Source organism: Macrosteles quadrilineatus, unplaced genomic scaffold (genome assembly GCF_028750875.1).
Source record: "Macrosteles quadrilineatus isolate MER2022 unplaced genomic scaffold, UCM_ALF_1.0 Scaffold_1__1_contigs__length_201487025, whole genome shotgun sequence".
In the NCBI taxonomy this organism is placed as follows: Eukaryota; Metazoa; Arthropoda; class Insecta; order Hemiptera; family Cicadellidae; genus Macrosteles; species Macrosteles quadrilineatus.
In genome coordinates, this window is record NW_026542594.1 from 39,802,449 (window position 1) to 39,826,194 (window position 23,746).

Genomic DNA, 23,746 nt, shown 5'->3' on the forward strand with positions numbered 1-23,746 from the left:
ATTACGAATAGTAGCGCTGGTTTGCAGTAGCTGTTCAAATGGCGCTACTAATTGCACCAACGGGATTGATTTGTTTAGTATCTAATATGAATTAGAGTTAATCATGTACTACCACAAAGTATTCTTTCTACATAAATTACAATTCCATAATACCCCCACCGCAGCAAACCTGCAGCCAAAGCAAATTTCCATTTGTGTGACTTTATTTTCGATTAAATCTAATTCAATAATATTAGGTTTAACGAGTACCTAGGTTTTTGCTGCCTACAGGGAGGGTTACGAAGTGTGATTTTAAGGAAAATATCATTAGCTTACTATGAAATAAATAAATTTGCCAATTTTGATAAAAATCGATCCATAAACAAGCAATATTACAACAGTTTACTTATCCTACTAATATTATGAGTAAGAAAGTTTGGATGTACGGATGTATGGATGGATGGATGGATGTTTGTGACAAGTAAACGCGAAAAATACTAAACCAACAAGGTTGAAATTTAGTATGATGATAGCTGACATTCCCGATTAACATATAGAAATATTCTTACCTCAAAAATCCTTTCAGGCTCCACCCCAGTGGCTCAGGCTCTGCAGTTTCTCATGTAAACCTTATGAGTATTCATATTTAAAGAAATTAAAGAATTTTATCAGCCGTTTCAACTTCACAAGTTGGTTCTATGATATTAAATAGCATTAAAAAGGTATAAGGCTTACCAACAGGGTGCAACACTATTATGTTTTTGCATTTATGACCACAGCTAAGTTGTGGTACACAATGAGAACTTTACTTTTTTTCATGGTTTAGGTACAGTGGTAGAAAATTAGGGCTATGGTAGATACTGTAGGACATTAAAGGATACCGTATATAAATTAAAAGACCAAATTTTCCTAAACCGTGTCCTCTCCCATAACTACAATAAGCATTTATACTTATATGCCAACCCCGTACGAAGGACGGATACTCTGCTAGTAAAATTATAAATGTCTTAAATTCAATTTTATAATTTTTTTAGTTATAAAATTAAACTGTCATAACCTAACCAAACCAACCAAACTTGCTGATATGAAAAAAATTCTGCTCCGAATCCGAACCGAAGTCCGAAGTCACTCCTAGTGATGGGATAACCGAATAGTTTCCATGACCGAATAATCAATCAGTTATTTTTTGCGTCAATCAGTTATTGAGCGGAGCGAGCGAAGCTCTTATACGTCGACTCTTATGCATTTCGTAATACGCAAACTCCTCCTAGACGGCTGAATCAATCGTTTTCAAATTTTGCATAGTGATAAAGACCATATCGGTGAGTGCCAACATCTATATTGCGTTAAAAAAGTCTCTCAGGAATCCGCCCCACTGGGTCTCACAAAGTTTCAATGTAATCCTTATGGACGCAGTATTTGACACATAAACAAAAACAAAGACATATGATCAGCTGTTGACTTTTGAATGCAGTAGATAAAGAAATATCGGATAGCATTATTCCACAGATATTAGAACAGAAACGGTATGGATCATAAATATAATCAAATGACGACACTAGCTTGAGGTCCGTGACGTAGGAAGAGGTGAAGGAAGTAGTAAAGGTGAGCAGTCTGGAGTGTGGAAACTGTTTATGACCATTAGATTCAGGTATCTGCAATCCTAAAATGCTATGGGAAGGGAGGGAAACAGGTCCGTGACGTAGGAAGTGGCGAAAGAAGTAGTAAAGGCGAGTTGATAGGAGTGTGGGATCTGTTTATGACCAATAGATTAAGGTATTTGAAATCCAATAATGCTAAGGGGAAGGAGGAAAACGGGTCTGTGACGTAGGAAGTGGTGAAGGTAGTCAAGGCGAGCTGTTCGGAGTGTGGAAACTGTACATGACGATTAGATTAAGGTATCTGCAATCCTAAAATGATATTCGAAGGAAAGGAAACAGGTCCACGACGTAGGAAGTGGTGAAGGAAGTAGTAAAGGCGAGCTATTCGGGGTGTGAGATCTGTTTATGACCATTAGATTAAGGTATTTGCAATCCTATGAATCATAAAGCATCATCCAAAGCATCATAGTATGATGCTATGGGAAAGAAGGAAAACAGGTCCATGACGTAGGAAGTGGTGATGAAAATAGTACAGGCAAGCAGTCTGGACTGTGGAAACTGTTTATGACGATTAGATTAAGTTATCTGCAATCCTTAAATGCTTTGGAAGGGAGGAAAACAGGTCCGCGACGTAGGAAGTGGTGAAGGAAGTAGTCAAGGCGAGCTGTTCGGAGCGTGGAAAGCTTTTATGACGATTAGATTAAGGTAGGTATCTGCAATCCTAAAATGCAATGGGAAGGGAGGAAAACAGGTCTGCGATGTAGGAAGTGGTGAAGGAAATAGTCAAGGCAAGTTGTTCGGAGTGTAGGATCTGTTTATGACCAATAGATTAAGGTATTTGCAATCCAATATTGCCAAGGGAAGGGAGGGAACAGGTCCGAGACGTAGGAAGTGGTGAAGGAAGTAGGAAATGCGAGCAGTCCGGAGTGTAGGAACTGTTCATGATTATTAGATTAAGGGATCTGCAATCCTTATATGTTATGGGAAGGGAGGAAAACAGGTCTTAGACGTGGGGAGTGGTGAAGGAATTAAGTAGTAAAGGCGAGCAGGCCGCAGTGTGGGAAATGTTTATGACGATTAGATTAAATTATCTGCAATCCTAAAATGCTATGGGAATGGAGGAAAACAGGTCCGAGTCGTAGGAAGTGGTGAAGGAAGTAGTCAAGGCGAGCTGTCCGGAGTGTGGGAACTGTTTATGACGATTAGATTAAGGTATCTACAATCTTAAAATGCTATGGGAAGAGAGGGAAACAGGTCCGCGATGTAGGCAGAGGTGAGGGGAGTAGTAAGGCGAGCAGTGTGTGGAGTATGGGAACTGGAAACTGTTTGTAGCATTTAGATTAATGTATCTGCAATGCTGAAATGCTATTAGAAGGGATGGAAGCATGCCCACGACAAAGGAAATGGTGAAAGAAGTATTAAATGCTAGCAGTGCGGAGTGTGGGGAATGTTTGTGGCAATTCGATTAACGTATCTAAAATACTAAATTGCTATGGTAAGTTATGAATACAGGTCCACGACGTAGGAAGTGGCTTAGGAAGTAGTATGAGCATAGCGTGAGAACCGTCTGTGGCAGTTAGATTAATGTATATTTTCAATCCTAAAAGGCTTTGAGAAGGGAAGGAAACAGGCATCACGACGTAGGAAGGGGTGAAGGAAGTAGTAAAGGCTGACACTGCAGTTTGGTGGCACCGTTTGGGCAGTTAGATAAATGTATCTGTAATACTTAAATGCTATGAGAAGGGAAGGAAACAGGTCTGTGACGTAGGAAATGGCGGAGAAAGTAGTAAGGCTAGCAGTGTAGAAAGTGGGAACTGTCTTTGGCAATTACATTAATGTATCTGCAATCCTAAAATGCTATGGGAAGAGAGGGGAACAGGTCCACGACGTAGGGGGTGGTGAAGGAAGTAGTAAAGGTGAGCAGTGTTGAGTGTGGGAATGGATTAATGTATCTGCAATGCTAAAATGCTACGGGAAGAGACTGTAGACTGTAGGTTAAAATGATTACGAAGCACGAATCAATACATATTTTCGATACATGCAATCGTTTACAATCAAAATTTACAACTGAGTTGACAACAGCTGATTTTTACTCGACAGAGGCTAAAAACGATTTTTACTCCCTAAAGAGTAAAAATGCCACTTTACACCCGCAACGCATGCATTAAAAACGAATGTTTTTACTGCAGTATGACAAAAACAATATAATATGAACCCTTGATGACTCCGCTCAATTTTGTGAATGCCTCTGCGAACGCTACCTAGTTTTTAGTTGAATGATTCACCGAATCAATTTTAGTCATTCATTATTCACTGTCACAAAACGCAACTAATTTTTATCTTATGGGAAACGGAATGGCATTTAGTCTTATAGCGTCAATCGGTGATTTTTGTTTTTAGTCAAACGAATCGCCGAATAAATTTTAGTTTCCTGATGATGTGACAAACTAAATCAACTAAATAACTAAATCACCGAATCGCTCGGTAAGACCATAGATAAAACATACATGGTAAGACTTAAGACTAAACCGAGCCAGGATAAAATAACCGAATCAGTCTATTCAGCATCAATAACCGATTGATTCGGTTATTTTCATTTGGTGATTCCCTCCCACCACCGCGCACTCCACTCTCCCTCCACTCACTCCGACTTTCCGACACCTCACCTTCACCTTCACCTAACTAAACTTAACTAATCAGTATTCAGTAATCAGTTAAGTTTCTCTTGAATCTCTTCTAAATTAGTGTAACTTATCATTGTAAAGTCTTTTACAAAATAATAATATTATTTTGATATAATAACAGAAGAAGAAAAACATTGATTTAATATGACGGTTTGTTCTTCATCACAACGTAGGAGGAGAAAAATGACTACTAAATTGCAGGTTAGTAGGCTACATTTTACATTTTAGTAACACCATTCTTTTAAAACATCCTACATTGTTATTTAGGGGCATATTAGGGGTTTTATATTTCATTTCATATTATTTACGCCTATAAACTTTATTAAGTTACTAGATTTGAAAATATGTTCGTAACCAGATTTCAACACTTTTTCCAGGCTCGATATGTGGCTAACTTAGTTCACAATTAAATACGCTAGGCCTAGCCTAACTTACTGAGAAATAAACTAGATTCATCTCCATCCCCCAAATTAACATAGGGGGTAGAGTTTCTTAACTGGGTCATGCTAATATCGATTGAAACTATCGATTCGATTAGTAAGTTAAGCCTTCATTCTGTTTTTTCTCTCCTACCCCTACCAGCTAAATTAGGCTAGGTTATGACAATTATCATTTTATAGTTTTATACCTACCTAATTGATAGGCCCGTAAACTTAGTCAGTTTAAAATATTGGTAATTAAGTTATTGCGATTATGTTGACCAAGAGTAACTGGCTGCACTTTACTTTAGGTCTTACACTCATTCAAATGAAAATATCGATCGATATATCGATTAATCGATTGTTTCATTCGATATATCGTATGGTTAGTTAGGTAAGGTTAACCTAACCTAACTAACCAAACGATATATCGAATGAAACAATCGAATAATCAATATTTTCATTTGAATGAGTGTAGGACCTAAAGTAAAGTGCAGCCGAGTAACTTACCAGTACCCCGGCCGCCTTTGACTCCAGGCCGCGGCATTCGAAGTGGCAACGTCGCAAGTGGTGTTGTGACTTAACAGTTGTTTAGTTTGGCAGCAGCCAATGGTATTTGTGTAACTTATTTACGAAAGCTTGGTTACTGGACTTCTCGCTGCTATGTAGCCTAAGCCTTTCAGTATTATTTGCTAAATTGTTATTTGCTAAATTTTAGTACAAATTGTAATAGTATTTTTGCCATAGAGTAGGCTCTCCCAGTTAATAAGTTGGGCTAAGTTAACTGTTCTGTAAAAAGTTCCATTTTGTTATAGGTCTCACAATAAAATTAGGGCGAGTTGCTTTTTTCTTGTCGACTACACTGGGAAAGAGCAATGTATTTGCAAGAGTAATGTAAGAATGACATGATAATCCGGTAAAAGGAAGTTTAACAGCATTCACCGAAAGCAAACACTGTTTTAGGTACATGCCGTTACCATAAGTTATTGTCCAGGCAAGCAGGTCCTCGAGTAGGTTCCCAGACCGTGCATCGACAACTGACTAATTGAAGCGCATTATGTAGAAGTGAACAATTACGATCGTCCATCTATGTTAAATCTATGGTGAGGTCACCACACCATGGCTTCAATCTTAGGAGGAAATTTGACAAACACATTCCATAATCCCGCTCAAGTTTTCATAAAAACCTTCCTCAGTCCACCTGGGTCAGGAATCTTTAGTTTTACTAAATAATTATACAAAAACATGGTGTTTTCATTTTTCAATTGTAAACAACATGTAGGTACCTCCAGAAGTTTGGATTCATATTTACCTATAACTTTTAGTTTTAAATAGTTTTTATGTTTTAATTAGTTTTAGTGACTTTTGCCTTGTACATTATGTATTTTTTGGCAATAGCCTAAAGCAATTCTGGTTCTAATTTTATCACCAGAAACTAGAATCAATTTTATTTGAAAATAACAGTAAACAAATTTCTCTGCGCTCACAAATATTATCGGAACTATGCCCGTTAAGTTTTGCTTACTTTTAGCGAATTTCCCATAAGGGAATAAGCTATTACCGTAGTACTCATGGTATGACCTGGACCCGGGACCGATTTACTTTTTCGTTTTGAGGTCCTTAGAGGCCAAAAACACCATCCGTTCAAATTCATATATATATATATATTTATATATATTTATATATGTGTCCGTTAGCGCGATAACTCAAGCAAAAATCATCCGATTTTGATGAAATTTGGTACAAACGTGTAAACGTACGTTTATTCGAACGAGTTCGCGAACCAGCATGATCAGACTATGGGAACAGGGGTTTATGGGGGGTTTTATGGGGTAAAAATGGGTTTTTCCCATTTTTGAATCTAAAAACTTAAAATTTAGCAATTTCTTTTCAAACCATTTTGTAGAGCTTAAAAAAAACAAATAATTTAGTATATTGAAGCGTTATTATGCACCTAATGGTTACGGAGAAAATTCCAAAAATCGGTCAATTTAAAATTCCCATGTTATTCTTATGGAGAATAAGTCAACTGTTGCTGTTTGCTTGTTTATGAACATATTTTGATCAAATTTGGAAAATACATTAATTTCTTACTAAACCACAGTACCTTTTAATATTTTACATTAAAAAAAACTTTTTTACCCCCCCCCCCCCCCCTGTTGTAGCAAACCTAAGTGCTCATTAAACTAATTCTGTTTAAATTGGGAATAAATGTGATATTTTTAAGGAGACATTTTAGTTTAAATCCAATCAGGCAAATGGAAATTCGCTAAGTCTGCAGGTTTGCTGCGGCGGGGGTATTGTAAATCTAATGAATATTTGATAAAATACATTGTTTCATCACTAAAAATTCGATATAGGCCTACATGGTTATAAATTTTCTGTTGGTTCCAAATTATTTAATGTAAATAAGCAAAATAAGCATTTTTGAAATAGGTAGTACGGTAATTTTGTTGTGTTTAGAGTTCTTGGAGCATAGACATTCTAACTCTTTAAAGAATTAAAAAAACTACGGTACAAATAAAATTTATAATCTTAAAATGCACTACATATTTAAATTACAATCACTTTCGTATTTGAAAAAAATATTTTGAGATGGTAAATAACTCAGCTTTTGTGGCTGTATGAAATTAACAAAAGTTACTTTGCTGTTATGGCGGTGTTATGGCTGTTTGTAAAACCAAGATAAAAACTGTAAACTACAAAGACAATTTCTAATTTCACAGTGTCCCATAAATTTAAACTAGCTGTGTGCCCGTTCTACGGACAGGGATCTTGTAGTCAGTTGAAACATTCTTATATTCAGTTCAGCGGTTGGATTGAGTATTTTGTGCATTTTTCCAGACGTGCAGGCAAAACTACTAGAAGAATATTCACAACCTTCGTAAACACCATATCTGACAGTTTCAAGCCAAACCAATATGCTTTGCAATTAAATGTCACCCGGACATTAATCTTTTTTGTTCTATTAAATAGTTTAATCATTGGATATACCCATCAAATTTTGATGGGTATCCAATGATTAAACTAAAAAATAACAGCTTTATATATCTACCAGATATAGCCCAAAGGTATACACTGTAGGCCTAATTGAAAAGCTACTTTCCACACTGGTTAAAAGTAGTTAGGTAAATACTACCTCACCATTACACACTTTATTCTGGTTGACATTTTTATAAACATGGGATCTTTTCTGTGAAACACTGAGAAATAAGGGCACTACACTAATGCTTCAAAACATACATAGGCCTATACACAAAAATACCGTACAGAATAAAAGAGAGAATTAATTTAATTAGGACATTTACTATGCTATAACCTCTTGCTTTGATTTTACAGATAAAACTAGTACCGTAAAACGGGGTGACTTTTGGCCTGTGACTTGAAACCATAAACTAAAAAAAGTTTTAAACTTTTTTAATTTTGTAACTAGGCCTATTAATAAATTACTTGTACACTTAAACTTTTTTTGAAGCCTAATACCTTAGCTTCTATATGGTTTAATAATATCTTCAATTGAAACAAAATTGAATGTAAAAGAAAATAAAATTTAAAAGCAAAAAAGTTTCCCGAAAATTTTAACCCGAATAATATTATACTTTTTTTCAAAACAATAACTCTGAGAAACTTGGGCATTTTTTTCTCTTTTTCAACTTGCCAAATTACATTATCAGCATAGTTTTATCTCTTATCTATTACTAGCTGTACCCGCGGGCTTTGCCCCGTTTAACTATATAAGTGAGCTCGTTCGCATGGCTCAATCACGTCCTGGTTGAAGTTCGTTCGCTACGCTCACTCACTTTTAGGTTGGAGCTCGTTCGCTGCGCTCACTTGCCTTCAGGTTAGCTCGTTTGCTACGCTAACTCGCCTCCAGGTTGAAGTTCGTTCGCTACGCTCACTCACCTTTTGGTTGCAAATTAGCTGTTGTCATAAATGTAAAAGAAATAATAGTGCTGCACCCTGTTGGTAATCCTTGTAACTTTAATGCTATTGAACATCATAGAACAGAACCAACTTGTTTAATTGAAACAGCTGTTAAGATGTCATTAATTCCATTTAAATATTAGTACTCATAAGGTTAACATGGGAAACTCCAGAGCCACTGGGGCGGAGCCCGAGAGTCCGATCAGAATAAAAACAGCTTTGTTTTCCTATTTAATGCCTAAAGAATCAGTGTACCAAATTTCAGCCTCCTAGGTAAATGGGAAGTAAGAGTGTAATGTCTTGGATTACTCTTTGTAAATTTTATTTATCAGCTGACTTTAAAATAAGTGTGTTTACTCTTTTTGTTTTGTATTGTTTTTATGATGCTGAGCTAAATACAATGGTTTTTTATTGTTCCTGAGTTTTTATATTTTACTAGCTGTAGGCCTAACCCGCGGGCTTTGCCCCGTTTAACTTCTTAATTTTCAAGATGATCTCGTTCGCATGGCTCAATCACGTCCTGGTTGAAGTTCGTTCGCTACGCTCACTCACCTTTAGGTGGGAGCTCGTTCGCTACGCTCACTCACCTTAAGGTTGGAGCTCGTTCGCTGCGCTCACTTGCCTTCAGGTTAGCTCGTTCGCTACGCTAACTCGCCTCCAGGTTGAAGTTCGTTCGCTACGCTCACTCACCTTTTGGTTGCAAATTAGCTGTTGTCATAAATGTAAAAGAAATAATAGTGCTGCACCCTGTTGGTAATCCTTGTAACTTTAATGCTATTGAACATCATACAACAGAACCAACTTGTTTAATTGAAACAGCTGTTAAGATTCATTAATTCCATTTCTCATAAGGTTAACATGGGGAACTCCAGAGCCACTGGGGTGGAGCCGATTGGACGGATCACGAAATTGATGGTGTATAAACCTATTCCATGAAATTCTACACGTATGTAGGCCTACCAAGTTTTGTGGCAATCGGTTCAGCGGTGTCTGAGTTTATCACTGCCAAACAAATATATATATATACATATATACAAACATCCTCTTTTATACTTATAGATTAGTGATTTTACATTGTGGCGCTGAGGACATGCCACGAAAAAGGACATCCTCTTTTATACTTATAGATTAGTGATTTTACATTGTGGCGCTGAGGACATGCCACGAAAAAGGCAAAGTGACAATTTTGAATCTATAGACAATACAGAAAGTAGTTGCAATGCTGTACAAAGATTTAATTTCAACAACTTTAATCATGACGAGGAAGAATGGGAGTACTACTTCCAAAGATTTGAGATTGAGCTGTCATTACAGAACATCACGGCCAAAGAGTTGTGCAAAAACCTATTGCTATTAAAAATTGGAGCAAAACCTTTTAAAATGCTAGCAGACCATTTTAGACCTGAACTAGTTAACACCCAAACATATGAGGAGATTACACAGGTCCTGTTTTTTTACTACAGCGAAGCATATTGTACACTTGGTGAGCGAGTTGCATTTGGAAGGCGTTACAGGTAAGAAGATGAGACAGTAAGCCAATATGTGACGGCACTAAGGCACTTGCAGGTCGATGTCAATTTGGGATATCACTAGACGAACGTCTGCGTGACCAACTTCTATTAGGAATCAATGACAAGGACTGGCAGAAAGAACTCCTTAGACAGCACACTGACGTTAAATGCACGTTAAAAGAAGTCGAAACCTCAGCACTTGTTCTTGAAAGAGCTGACAAAACTCAGAAAAGTATAGCAACGACCCGTGCTCATGAGCACATATTACATGTAAAACAGAGACACCCTTCAGATGGAAGACAACAAACTTTTGATGGTTATAGACGACAAAACCAGTCTGTAATGAGGTTAGTCAGAGGACTACATTGTTTCCGATGTGGTGGAAATCAACACAAACCTGAAGAAAGATGCCCGGCTGATGGAAAATCATGTCATTTATGTAAAGGAAATAACCACATTTCTAAAGTCTGCTTTAAGTTTGGTAGAGCGAAAATTGAATACCGTCGCCGCACGAACAATGTGAGATCAGGAAATACTGGAGATGCAAGATCTATTTCATCAGGGAGTAACTACAGTGAGCCAGTGTCTGTAAGAGCTATGAACAGTGGAAACAAGGTAATGTTAGATGTAATGATCAATGGCATTGCAGTGGATATGTTATATGATCCTGGTGCAGCCGAATCGGTTATTTGCAAAGAAGTTTGGCAACAAATTGGAACCCTTGAGAGCACTTCAAACTTGGTAGCCTACACCGGAGTACATATAGAAACGTTGGGTAAGGCCATTGTTAATGTGAAAGCGTTTGGTCGAAGACTATCACTGCCGACCATAGTAGGCTAGTTGATTACGATGATGTTCCACTTTTTGGTCTAAGCTGGGTTCTGTCTTTCGATTTAGCTCTACCACCAGGTGCTCGGGTGTGCACAGTAACAACTGAGTCAAAGGGACAAAAAGACACAACGGCTGTTAAAAAGCTGCTAGGTAAATATCCAGAGATTTTCTCAGATAAACTAGGAATCTTTGCAGGGGAAAAAGCTGTAATTACTTTGGCTCCTGAGGCTATCCCAAAGGCTTTTAAACCAAGACCCATACCTTATGCTTTACGTCCTGCTGTAAAAGAAGAAATAGATAGGCTTATGCAAGAGGGTGTACTTGAAAAAATTGATCCGGCAGTGAAGAATATTTCTTGGGCCTCTCCCATCGTTGTAGTGATAAAACCCAATGGGAAAGTCAGAATCTGTGGGGACTTCAAATGTACTATAAACCCATTCATTAGTTCTGTGCAACATCCCCTTCCACGTTTTGAAGATATCATGATGAAATTACAAGATGGAAATGAGTTCACTGTACTGGACCTGAAGGACGCATATCTACAGTTAGAGGTGGCTGAGTCTTCTAGAGATTTTTTGGTTATAGCTACTCCATTCGGCTACTTTAGATACACTCGTTTACCCTTTGGGGTTAAATCCGCTCCAGGATTGTTTCAAAGTAAGATTGAACAGGTTTTGACTGGTTTAAATGGCGTTGCTGTATATTTAGACGATTGCATAATTACAGGTCGTAACCGGGTAGAGCATTTACAAAATCTTGATCGAGTCATGCAACGTTTCCAGACACTTGGAATTCACATCCAAGAGTCTAAATGCAAGTTTTTGAAAAGTTCTGTTACGTACTTGGGGCATGTGATCGACTCGACTGGCATTTATCCAACTGATAAACATCTGAAAGCAATAAAACGTATGCCAGCTCCATCAGATGTTCGGGATTTAAGAGCTTTTTTGGGAGCAATTAATTATTACCAAAGGTTTATCCCGAAATTGCAATGCATAGCTTCACCCCTCCATCGCCTGTTGAAAAAGGGTGAGACATGGAATTGGACTACTGCTGACAATGACATCTACGAGCAGCTTAAAGGAATTTTGACATCCTCGGATACCCTAGTACATTTTGATCCGAATTTACCCATCATTGTTGACTCTGATGCCAGTGACAAAGGTTTAGGCGCGGTCCTAAGTCATCAGTTTCCAGATGGATCCATTTGTCCAGTTTGTTTTGCATCACGCGTGTTACAGCCAGCGGAGAGGAAATATTCAGTAATAGACAAAGAGGCTCTGGGTACCATTTTTGCTGTTAGCAAGTTTTACAACTATATCTATGCTCGACATTTTGTTCTTCGAACAGATCATAATCCTCTTATACATATCCTGGGAGAAAAGTCAGAGCTTCCCAGAATAACCAGTGACAGATTAACAAGGTGGGCAGTGATACTGGGTGCTTTTGACTATGAAATAAAACACAATGAAGGTAGAAACATGCTCCAGCCGATGTTCTTTCAAGAATACCTGTCAAGGCTAAAGAAATCCAAGCTAGAAATGAAGAGTTTGGAAACCAAGTCCTCCAACTACGTCTTGAAGGTCTTGATATATCTGCCAAATTTTTGCGAGAGCGAACTGCAGCTGATCTTGAAATCCAGAACATATTAAAGCAAATGAAAAATGGATGGCCTGAGAAGAAAAATTTGACAACTGAGGAACACCCCTACTATGACAAGAGAGAGGAATTACACTTTGAAGAAGGACTGATGCTCTGGAAAGGTCGAATTGTCATTCCCAGAAAATTACGTCACGTGGTTCTAAAAATATTACATGAAGGACATCCAGGAATTGTAAGTATGCGTTCATATGCTAGTTTCCATGTATGGTCGCCCAGAATGGACTCTGAAATTATTGAACAATTCGTCCACAGTTGCAGAGATTGTCAAAAACGTAAAAACAAAGAACCAGAACTTCTGTTGTTTTCTTGGACCGTGCCACAAAACCCATGGTCTCGAATACACATAGACTATGCTGGACCTTATGATGGACACTATTGGTTGGTTGTTGTGGATGCTACCACAAAGTGGCTGGAGGTTTGTCCGACAGCAAAAATGACATCGGATAAAACTATTGCAATTTTAGAAGATATATTTTCAAGACTGGGTTTACCAAAGATGATTGTAAGCGACAACGGTCCTCAGTTCACGGCCTCGACATTCAAACAGTTTTGCTCACATAACAACATTCGACACATAACTACAGCTCCGTACCACCCAAGATCAAACGGATTAGCTGAAAGATATGTTCAGACATTCAAAAGACGTTTTGGAGCATCAAAAGCAGATGGACTCACTTTATCCAAGCGACTTCAAACTTTCCTTTTTAAATACCGAACCACACCACACCAAACTACTGCCAAAACACCAGCTGAAATGTTGTATGGTAGACAACTGAGGTGCAAACTCAGTACTCTTAAAGCAGATATGATGGCAAACATCGATGAAGCTTTGGTAAAACAGAAAAAGAACCACGACTTACATGCAAAATGGAGAGAGTTTCAACCAGGCGATCCAGTGTGGGTAAAACAACAAAACAATCCGTGTGAAGAAGGAGTAATTTTGAAAAGGACTGGTCCCGTGTCATATATTGTAATTCAAGAAGGAAGGAAATACCGGCGGCACGCCGATCAACTGAGAAGCAGACATAACTAAGAAACAGACGTATTTTTAGGAAAGAAGAGCATGTGATTTTTTTTAAAGGGGAAGATGTGTAATGTCTTGGATTACTCTTTGTAAATTTTATTTATCAGCTGACTTTAAAATAAGTGTGTTTACTATTTTTGTTTTGTATTGTTTTTATGATGCTGACCTAAATACAATGGTTTTTTAATGTTCCTGAGTTTTTATATTTTATTAGTGATTTTACAAAGATATTTAATGATGAGTGAGTGAGTCAGTCAGTGAGGTCTTTGCCTTTTATATATATAGATAGGATTGTCATAAACCTCGTCTTATCAAAACTCAACATAATTTTCATGTCGTCGGGTGACTTGATATCACATTGGCTGTACATGATAGATGCCCTTCTTACAATAATTTTAGTTTCTGGGGAGGACTACAAAATAACTTCAATGTCAATGAGTGGCCCAAACCATTTTAAATGGACTACCAATCCAGATGTATGCTGGTATAACAAATGTGATATGAAAGAACTATTACACCTCCATTACCCATTAACGCGAGGGGAATGTTCGCAGTCCCCGGAGATGAAGAAATTGAGGCTGAAGGACAAAATCAATGAATAAATGTGTTTAAAAAGCCCTGTAAATAGTGTATATAATGGACAATTTAATTAAGTTACTTTAAACTTGACAGTTCTTGAGTTTTTGAGAGAAAAATTTTTAAATTTAAACCACTTTTTCAAGAAGTTTAACTGCGGCGACGTGTAAAATTGCAACATTTCACTAAGAAGGAAAAAATTTAAAATAAGTAATTAAAATTTTGGTTATTATTTTGTTTGAACACACCACTCTTCTAGTTTATGTTAAGGTAAGTAATACTGTGTTTTGGTCTAATATTATTTTCTACAGATTTTTTTTATATTTTACCAACAAACCCCGCGTTTTGGTTTATAACTTTATTCATAACTTCAGTAATAATTATGCTAAAAATATATGTAAAAAATATCAAAAGATTCAGAACAAAAAGATGGACTCAAATCACCCCTTAAATAAGCCTAATATTGTATTACATTGAAATCATATGCAATCATATAGGCTGGTATCAAGTGACCCCACTTACAGGGGTGACTTGAACCGGCAATATTTATTTTTTTTTCTTTTACTTGTAACCATGGTAAAAATATATTACTTTGTAAATAGTTAGGATAAGCTAAGACTCTAATAAGTATATAAAAATATTAGTTCTAATGTGCTTAGTTACAAACATACAATGGTGTAAACTTCAAAAGTGGTATCAAGTCACCCCGTTTTACGGTATTTGACATCTTTCTTAGCGTCATCAAATTGTATTAGGCCTATATCGTGCTTTAACACTTATCAAGCAGTGTGTATGCCGTTTATTATCATAATTTATACTTACTTAATTCCAAATATGACCCAAAATGGTGTTAAAATGACTGCATACTTTATAAAATTAAGTAGGCCTACTAATGGCGATTTCAATAACAATTTGAGATAATTTGCAATACACAGGCTACGAACTATTGATAGGTAGGTAAATAACGTAAAGCGTAAACAATTATTCATGATGGTTTGTTCAAAAATGTTTCACTAAAATGTGGTAAAATTTTCATAGCATAAACTAACATTTAACCCAGACAGAAAACACGAATCTTACTAAGATATCAATTAAATTTAATATGACTTTGAGAAAGGTGTAACATCCAACGATAAATAAGTTGTAAATAGTGATGTGTTGATACCTAAAAATGATTCTCGCTATCACCGGTTCTAGGAAAAATATTGATACGTACTTGTCCAAGACATTCTTTCTCTAGGTGACTTATGAGAATAAACTTTTAAATTAATGAGAAACAAATATATTAAAGAAAGGAATCAACACTTTTATTTAGATCACACAAACATAAATACTAACACAGCTTAATATAAAAAGAAAAAAAAAAATTATATTGAAACAATGTGCATTCAAACAGTTCAGAGGCAAAATTGTCAATATTCCAATACTCCCTTCACAATTTTGAAACTAAATATCACAAAGTCCAATGTTTACTTTAAGCTGTGTAAACCTTACTCGATTGAGAGGTTTAGTAAGTATGTCGGCAAGTTGATATGTTGTAGGGCCTATGTATACTTGTTCAACATCAACAAGTCCTTCCAAGAATTTTTCTCTGAGGAAGTAATACTTAACTTCGATATGCTTTGTTCTGCGATGAAACTTTCTTGATCTGCAATCCTAAATAACTGTCAAGTTCACCAGATTTGATTTTAAAAACTTTAGATAAACTTTTCCAGTTATCAATAATGCTATTGTCGGTCCCAGCTACTAATCCATCATCTACATAAATAAGTACAAGTAGCTTCTTCCCTTGATCTGTTTTATAAAAGAGACAGGGATCCGATTTACTTCTCTTAAGACCTTGAGATTCAAGAAACTTTGTAAGTTTCAAGCTCCAACAACGAGGAGATTGTTTCAGACCATATAATGACTTTTGTAGGTTACACACACGTCCAGTTCCATCAGAATAACCTTCAGGTTGCTCCATGTAAACTTCCTCTAAAAGATCACCATATAAAAAAGGCAGTCTTCATGTCAAACTGACGCAATTCCAGATTTTCAACGGAAGCAGTACTTAGCACAGGTCTAATGGTGTCATAACGTGCCACAGGACTAAACAGTTCACTATAGTCAATATCTTCACGTTGTGCATATCCCTTGGCTACTAGTCGAGCTTTGTATTTTTCATGAGAACCATCAGAATTAGGTTTGGTTCGAAGTACCCAACGACATCCCAGGACACGAGCTCCTTCTGGTTTATCCACCAAAATCCAAGTTTTATTTTCATGAATAGATTTTATTTCATCGTCCATAGCAGCCTTCCAGTCAGATGCATCATCCAACACCATTGCTTCCTTGTAAGACCTTGGAAACATCTGTGTTTCTGGTTGAACCAGCATCAGATAAAAATTTCCACTGCTCATCCAACTTGGTACATTTTTCACTTGTTTTCCTTGTCGCAACAAGTCTTTTGTGGTTTCATTTTTATACAATACCACACACTCGTCTTGCTCACCTCCCTCCAAAACAATAGGAGGTGCCGCTTTGTCAGTTTCCACTTCTGTTGTTTTTGAAGTGATGTCAAAATGAACTTCATCGCTCGAAGATGGCTCATTATCAGGAACAGTACTTCCTTGGGATATCTCAGGTTGGAATATAACATCATGGCTTATAACAGTTTGCCGTTTGCTTGGTACATACACTCTGTATCCATCTCTCAAACCATGATACCCAACAAAGATTCCGTCAATGCCTTTAGCATCCCACTTTTTCCGCTTTTGCTTCGGATGATGTACAAAAGATTTGTGAATATTGATGTGTTGGAGGAATCAAAAAATAAAAAATTGTTGTTTAATGTTTTAAACTCTAACCATATAAAAGCATTGGTGAATTTCCCAACTAGAATTTGCAAAACAAAGAAGAGTGCAATTGATAATGTTTTTACTAATATAGCCAAGAGCAAAATAAAAGTTTCAGGAATAATTACTGAATTGTCTGACCATGATGCTCAGCTGTGTGTAATTACTGATAACAGTATAGAAATTTCAAAAATCCAAAAAACAATTGTAACATACCGTAGGAAATTTACTGATGATAGCATTGCTCAGTTTTGTAAACTATTAGAAAGTGAAAACTGGATTAATGTGTTTAATGCACCTGTTAATAATAAGTTTGACGTTTTCTTTGATATAATTAAGTATGATTTTGATGTTTCTGTTTGTTTTCCTAAGGTTAAAAGTAGATTAACCAGAGGAAATAGTAATTGGATTACAGATGAAATTATAAATAAAAGAATAGATATTTTAGATTTGAGTAATACTGCTAGGAATGTTAAAGATAAATCATTTCAAAATATTCTGATAAAAAAAAAGAAAGAACTAAAAAAAGAAGTCATTGAAACTAAATGTAATTATTATCATAGCTTATTGGAAAAATCACGAAATGTTAGTAAAACTACATGGGATATTGTAAATAGGGAAGTTGGAGCAAATCAAAAATCAAGGCATGGTGAAAGTTTAAGTTTACCATATATTAAAGCCAATAACTGCACGGACGTTGAAGAAGTCTGTCATCTCTTTAATGATTACTATACAATGATGGTTGAAAATGACATATTGCCCAAACTAATATCTTCTACTGGTTCGAAAAATATTATTTCACCCTCCCAAAAATTGATATCAAAATTCAGTCTTTCACCAATTACTTATGAAGAGCTGGATAACATTATAACTTCTTTTGATAATAAATTTTCCACTGGCTGGGATGAAATACCAATGCCAATAATTAAACAGGCTCGTCTATATATATTATTACCATTACTACATGTTATAAACTCTTCTTTTATCTCTGGAATTTTCCCCGAAAAATTAAAAAAATTAAAAATTAAACCTTGTTATAAAAATGGTAACCCAGAAGAAGTGTGTAATTACAGGCCTATCTCATTGTTATGCTCATTTTCAAAAATTTTTGAGCGAGTTGTGCATATACAACTTTTAAAATACTTAGAGGAAAATAATTTATTAGATAAGGACCAATATGGTTTTAGAGAAGGAAGGTCCGTGATTGACGCAGGAGTCGATTTCTGTGAATCTATAATTAATTCAATTGATTCAAAGGAAAAAGTAGTGGGAATATTCTTAGACTTAACAAAAGCCTTTGATAGTGTCTCACATGATTTACTTCTTGAAAAACTTAAATATAACGGTGTAAAAGGGAGAGCTTGGCGTTGGTTTGAATCTTATCTTACAGGCAGGCAGCAGTATGTCACAATTGATCACATAAATAGCCATAATCAATTGATTACTTACACTTCCTCAACGAAAATTGTTAAGTATGGTGTCCCTCAAGGATCAATATTGGGACCCTTATTATTCTTAATTTACTTAAGTGACTTCCCCTCATTGATAGAATCTCCCAATCGTGTTTGTTTATTTGCTGATGACATCAATATAAAAATATCCGGAAATTCAAATGCTGATGTGGAAGTCTCTTCTTTTGTTGAGCTTACCAAATGTAACCAATATTTAAATGAAATCAATTTATTACCGAATACAATAAAAACTAATTATATAAATTTTTCTTCAACGAGCAAAAATTCACCTGAGTTTAATATTTTTATGGATACAATTTTACTAAATGAAGTTAAAACAATAAAATTTCTTGGATTGCATATAGATGATAAATTCAACTGGGACAGTCATGTTGAAAACGTTTGTAATAAAGTCAACTCAGGCATACATGCATTAAGACAGATGTCAAAATTTAGTAGTTTAAAAACCTTAAAAATAGTATATCATTCCTTAATTGAATCACATATTTCTTTTGGGTTGTGTCTTTATGGGGGCACATCAAATTTTAACCTAAATAGCATTCTAGAACTTCAAAAAAAAGCAATTCGCATTATGTTAAAACTAAAGTCAAAAACATCCGCAAAAGAGCAGTTTAAAGAAATAGGAATTATGACTGTTTTTAGCTTATACATTTATCAAATAGCCCTTTATATTAAATCAAACCATGAAAGATTGCCAAAATTGAACTCTTTTCATACATATTCTACCAGAAAAGGTAATGAATTGGCGTTCAACAGACATAATTTATCGGTTTATGAAAAAATTCCATCTTATAGTGGTGTTAAATATTTCAATAGCTTACCTGACAATATAAAAAATATAAGTAATTTTAATTCATTTAAAAAACTTTTGAAATTATTTCTCACCAACAGACCCTTGTATAAATTAGAAGATTTTTTCCAACTTCCTGAAATTAGATTTTTTTTATAATAACAATGTTCTTTGTAAGTAGTCTTAAGTTTAATATTGTGTTTTTATAACTGACTCCATTCTGTACAAAATGTGCAATATGAATAAAGTTATTTTGATTGATTGATTGATTGATTGACAAAGCAGTTACTTCCAAATACTCTGAGGTATTGCAGACCTGGAACACTCTTACCCGACCACAATTCCAGTGGTGATCTGCCTTCTACGAACTTGGTCCTGTAAGATTAATTGGAGGTAAACTGCAGTATTACAAGCCTCAGCCCAAAGAAACTTCGGCAAGACTTTCCTCTGAAGCATAGAGCGAGCAGACTCCACAATCGTTTGATTGTCCCTCTTAATAGAACCATTCTGTTCAGGGCAGTAGGGAGAAGTTGTACGTATCTTAATACCATACTCCTGAATGATTTTCGTAGTTTCCTTTGATAGGAATTCAGACCCGTTATCAAACAACATTTCTTTTATGATCTTTCCACCTTGTTTTGCTTCTGTGAGAAAGATGCGCATACAATCAGCTACTTCACTTTTATTCTTTATGAAAAATACTTGGCGATATTTACTGTAGTAGTCTTTAAACAATACAAAACAGCGGTTACCTCCAAGAGAAGTGACCTCCATAGGTCCGCAGACATCTGTACTGATCAGTTCACCAACCACCTCAGGACAAGTTGGACGAGAATGAAATGGACCACAATGAGATTTACCAAGAACACATCCATTACACAGACCCATGTGTCCAGTCACATTAATTCCATTCATCTTCAAAACTTGTTTAACTTGTTGATGCTGATGACCTGGCCGTTCGTGCCATAGCTGTAAAGAATCTTTCTTAGATGCAAGTTCAGTGGGTTGTATAGGACAAATAGCATGCATGTTAAGAAAATATAAATCCCCATGCAAATGTCCAGTCAATGTAACAATACCATTGAGGGTAAATTTACATCCAAGATTGTCAGCAGAAAAAACATGGTTCTTCTTCGCTGCCTTGCTGACTGACAACAGATGAGCTCTAGAATTAGGTACATACAAACCGTTTTCTACAGTTGTTTGCATTAGCTCCTTACCAACTTTAGTTTCAACAACAATGATCCCAGATCCCTCGGCATAACACTTTTTATCAGAAGCATTATCACTGAAGCCAGACATAACTTGTGGTTCTGAAAATTGTGAATACTCTGTAAAATAATCGTTACACCAGATTACATGATGAGTAGCACCACAATCCGCAATCCAAACGTCCCGATTTGCAAAAGTTAACTCATTCCCGCTCATAAAACTATGTTTTGTAGACACCCTTCTTGTTATCAAATGTAGATACCGTAGACTTCTTTTTAAGTGGACAATCAGGAACCTTATTCCCTTTTTGTTAACACTTAAAACAAAATATCTTAGTAACCAGCTTTTGATTCTGATTACTCCAGCCCTTGTTTTTCTGTTTTAACCCTTGTACCCGCGGGTTTTGAAACATATAAAGCAGTTTTAAGCAACTCCACGTTATCACGCTGATCTGTAGTGTGAAGCTTTTCAACTAGTGTTTTAATTGTTCTATCCTTAGATGGCATAGCTTCCCATACATTTCTGAATTCACGAAAGCTTGGCCCCAAAGTAGATAAAATTCTTGCAATTAAAACTCTATCACTAAGCTTTGATTCCTTTTGTTTCTCAAGTGCATCATTTAATTCGGCAAAATGTTTTTGTAGCTTTGCAACATGGGTAGCTATGTCCTCATTAGGATCCCGATCCCACCTAAAGAACTCTTCTAGCAAACAATCTTGTTGGTATTGCTATAACCAGCTGATCTCTAGTTGTTGATTTTTATGTTATGTTATGAATTTGGATAATAAACACCATCTTGTTTAGAAATGATTATTTAATTAAAATAGTTTAATTAATAGATAAAAGAACATGGTGTCAGTAGTACCGAATCCACTGGACTTAAGTGACCCAACGCGAGTAAGAGAAAACTGGGAAGTGTTCAAGAAACAATGGAAGAACTATTTGATCTTAGCTGAAGCAGGAGCATTAGGTGGTACAAGGTTAAGTACACCTAAACTGAAGATGGCCATGTTTTCAACTGTAATTGGCCGCGATGGACTATGTTTGATTGAAAAAATACTTGGCTCCAATGAATCAACCCTGGTTCAGGTAATTGAAGCTTTGGAAAAGTATTTTTTAGGGACAAACAATCCTTTGTATGAGAGATTAATTTTTAATGGAATCGTTCAAAAGACTGATGAAACAATTAAAGACTTTATAGGTCGTTTAAAAGAGCAAATACGATTGTGTGATATTGATTCTTTAGCAAATCTGGGCAAGATAGGCCTTGAAGATACTCTAATTTGTGACCAACTTGTAGGCATAACCAATACTGAATTAAAAAGGACGCTTTTGCGTAGAAAAGACCTAAAACTTGATGAAGCTATAGAAATATGTATGCATCATGAAACAACTGAAAGGTTTGTTACAAAAATGACAGTAAAATCAGAAGAGGCGGCATTTCAAACAAAGAGTAGACACTTAAATAACAAATGGACCTGTTGTTTTTTGTGGTAAAAACCATATCAAGGGAGCAAAAAACTGCCCTGCGTTTGGTAAAGTTTGCAGCAATTGTAGAAGGAAGAACCATTTCAGCAGCGTGTGCCGAAGTTCCGGTAAAGTTAATTTGGTCCAAGATAATGACAGTGAAGCTAATCAAGATAGCCAAAGTGAAGAGGAAGTAATGGAACTCAACGATATCCAGTACAAAAAACGACTTTTTGTAAAAATGATGGTCAACAAAAAGCTCAGAAAGTTCCAGCTTGACTCAGGTGCAACTTGTAACGTTATGGGGCTACGAGATCTAAAAACTATTCTAGACGATGAAAATCCTAAACTTAACAGTAGTTCCACTACTTTGTGTTTCTATGGCGGGTCATCCCAAAACTCACTAGGCAGCATTGTGCTTAAAACAAAATTCAAAAAGAATATTTTTGATTTAAAATTTGAAATTCTGAATTCTGAGAGAAATCCTCTTATAGGAGCAGCAGATTGTCTTCGACTAACCTTGATTTCAACAGATGAAGAGGTTTTCCAGGCTCTCACAGCATCTAACCAAACGGCCACACATCAACATACGATATTTGATAAATTTCCTACTGTATTTGAAGGATTAGGTAGTTTTGAAGGTCTTTGCAGCATAAGAACTGACCCGTCAGTACCACCTTCAATAGCAGCACCCAGGCGACCACCTCTAGCATTGAAAAAAGAAATATGTGCTGAATTAGATAGACTTGAACAGCTCGGAGTCATCGTCAAGGTAACAGAGCCTACTGATTGGGTTAGTAGTTTAGTAGTAGTGAAGAAACCTAACAAGATACGGCTTTGTATAGATCCTTTTCACCTTAATAAAGCCATTAAAAGGTCTCATTATCAAGCACCAACTATCGAGGAAATCTCTGTAAAGCTAAACGAGGAATCTAGCAGGCTAACCACGTTTTGGACCCCCAAAGGCAGATTTCGTTGGACTAGACTACCTTTTGGTGTTGCTAATGCTCCTGAAGAGTTTCAACGAAGAGTTCACGAAAACCTTGAAGGTCTTGAAGGGGTTGTGGCAATAGCTGATGATGTTATGGTATTTGGAAAAGGAAACACCGTTGAAGAAGCTAAAATTGACCATGACAAGAAGCTGAATGCCCTTCTGCAACAAGCTCAGCTTAAAGGGTTAAAGTTCAACAAGAATAAGTGCAAAATAGGTGTACAAAAAAATTCCATACATGGGACATCTTATTACAGCAGACGGGTTGTGTCCTGATCCTAGCAAAGTAGAAGCTATAAGCAAACTTTCAGCTCCTACTTCAAAAGAAGAAGTCAAGAGATTCTTAGGATAGTTGTGTACCTATCAAAGTTTCTACCAAGACTATCAGAAGTAGCAACACCGATTAGAAATTTGCTGAAAGATGATAGTGAGTGGGTATGGGACAGCCCACAGAAAGATGCTTTTCAAAAGTTACTCAAGATGGTTCAAGAAGCTCCAACATTAAAGTACTTTGACCAGACACAGAGTTGTGTTGTGCAATGTGACGCTAGTCAATATGGCCTAGGGGCTTGTCTCATGCAGCAAGGTAAGCCCGTTGCCTATGCTTCAAGAACATTAACTAAGACTGAAGTTGCCTACGCACAAATTGAAAAAGAGTGTCTAGCTATTGTGTTTGGACTTGAACGCTTTGAACAGTATTTGATGGGACATAGAGATGTTATAGTTGAATCCGATCACAAGCCCTTGGAGGCAATATTCAAGAAGC

General features: G+C 36.3%; 1 protein-coding gene across 1 annotated transcript in view; it reads left to right on the plus strand.

Annotated features, from left to right (window-relative positions):
- The first annotated feature begins 4,210 nt into the window (after positions 1 to 4,210).
- The window catches only part of LOC128982792 (protein CNPPD1), a 96,285-nt gene continuing 76,749 nt past the window's right edge, over positions 4,211 to 23,746 (plus strand). Inside the window, exon 1 of the mRNA XM_054401799.1 lies at positions 4,211 to 4,465. Within this exon, the coding sequence (XP_054257774.1) occupies positions 4,409 to 4,465 (57 nt within the window). The 5' untranslated portion in view covers positions 4,211 to 4,408. The remainder of the gene's footprint in view (positions 4,466 to 23,746) is intronic.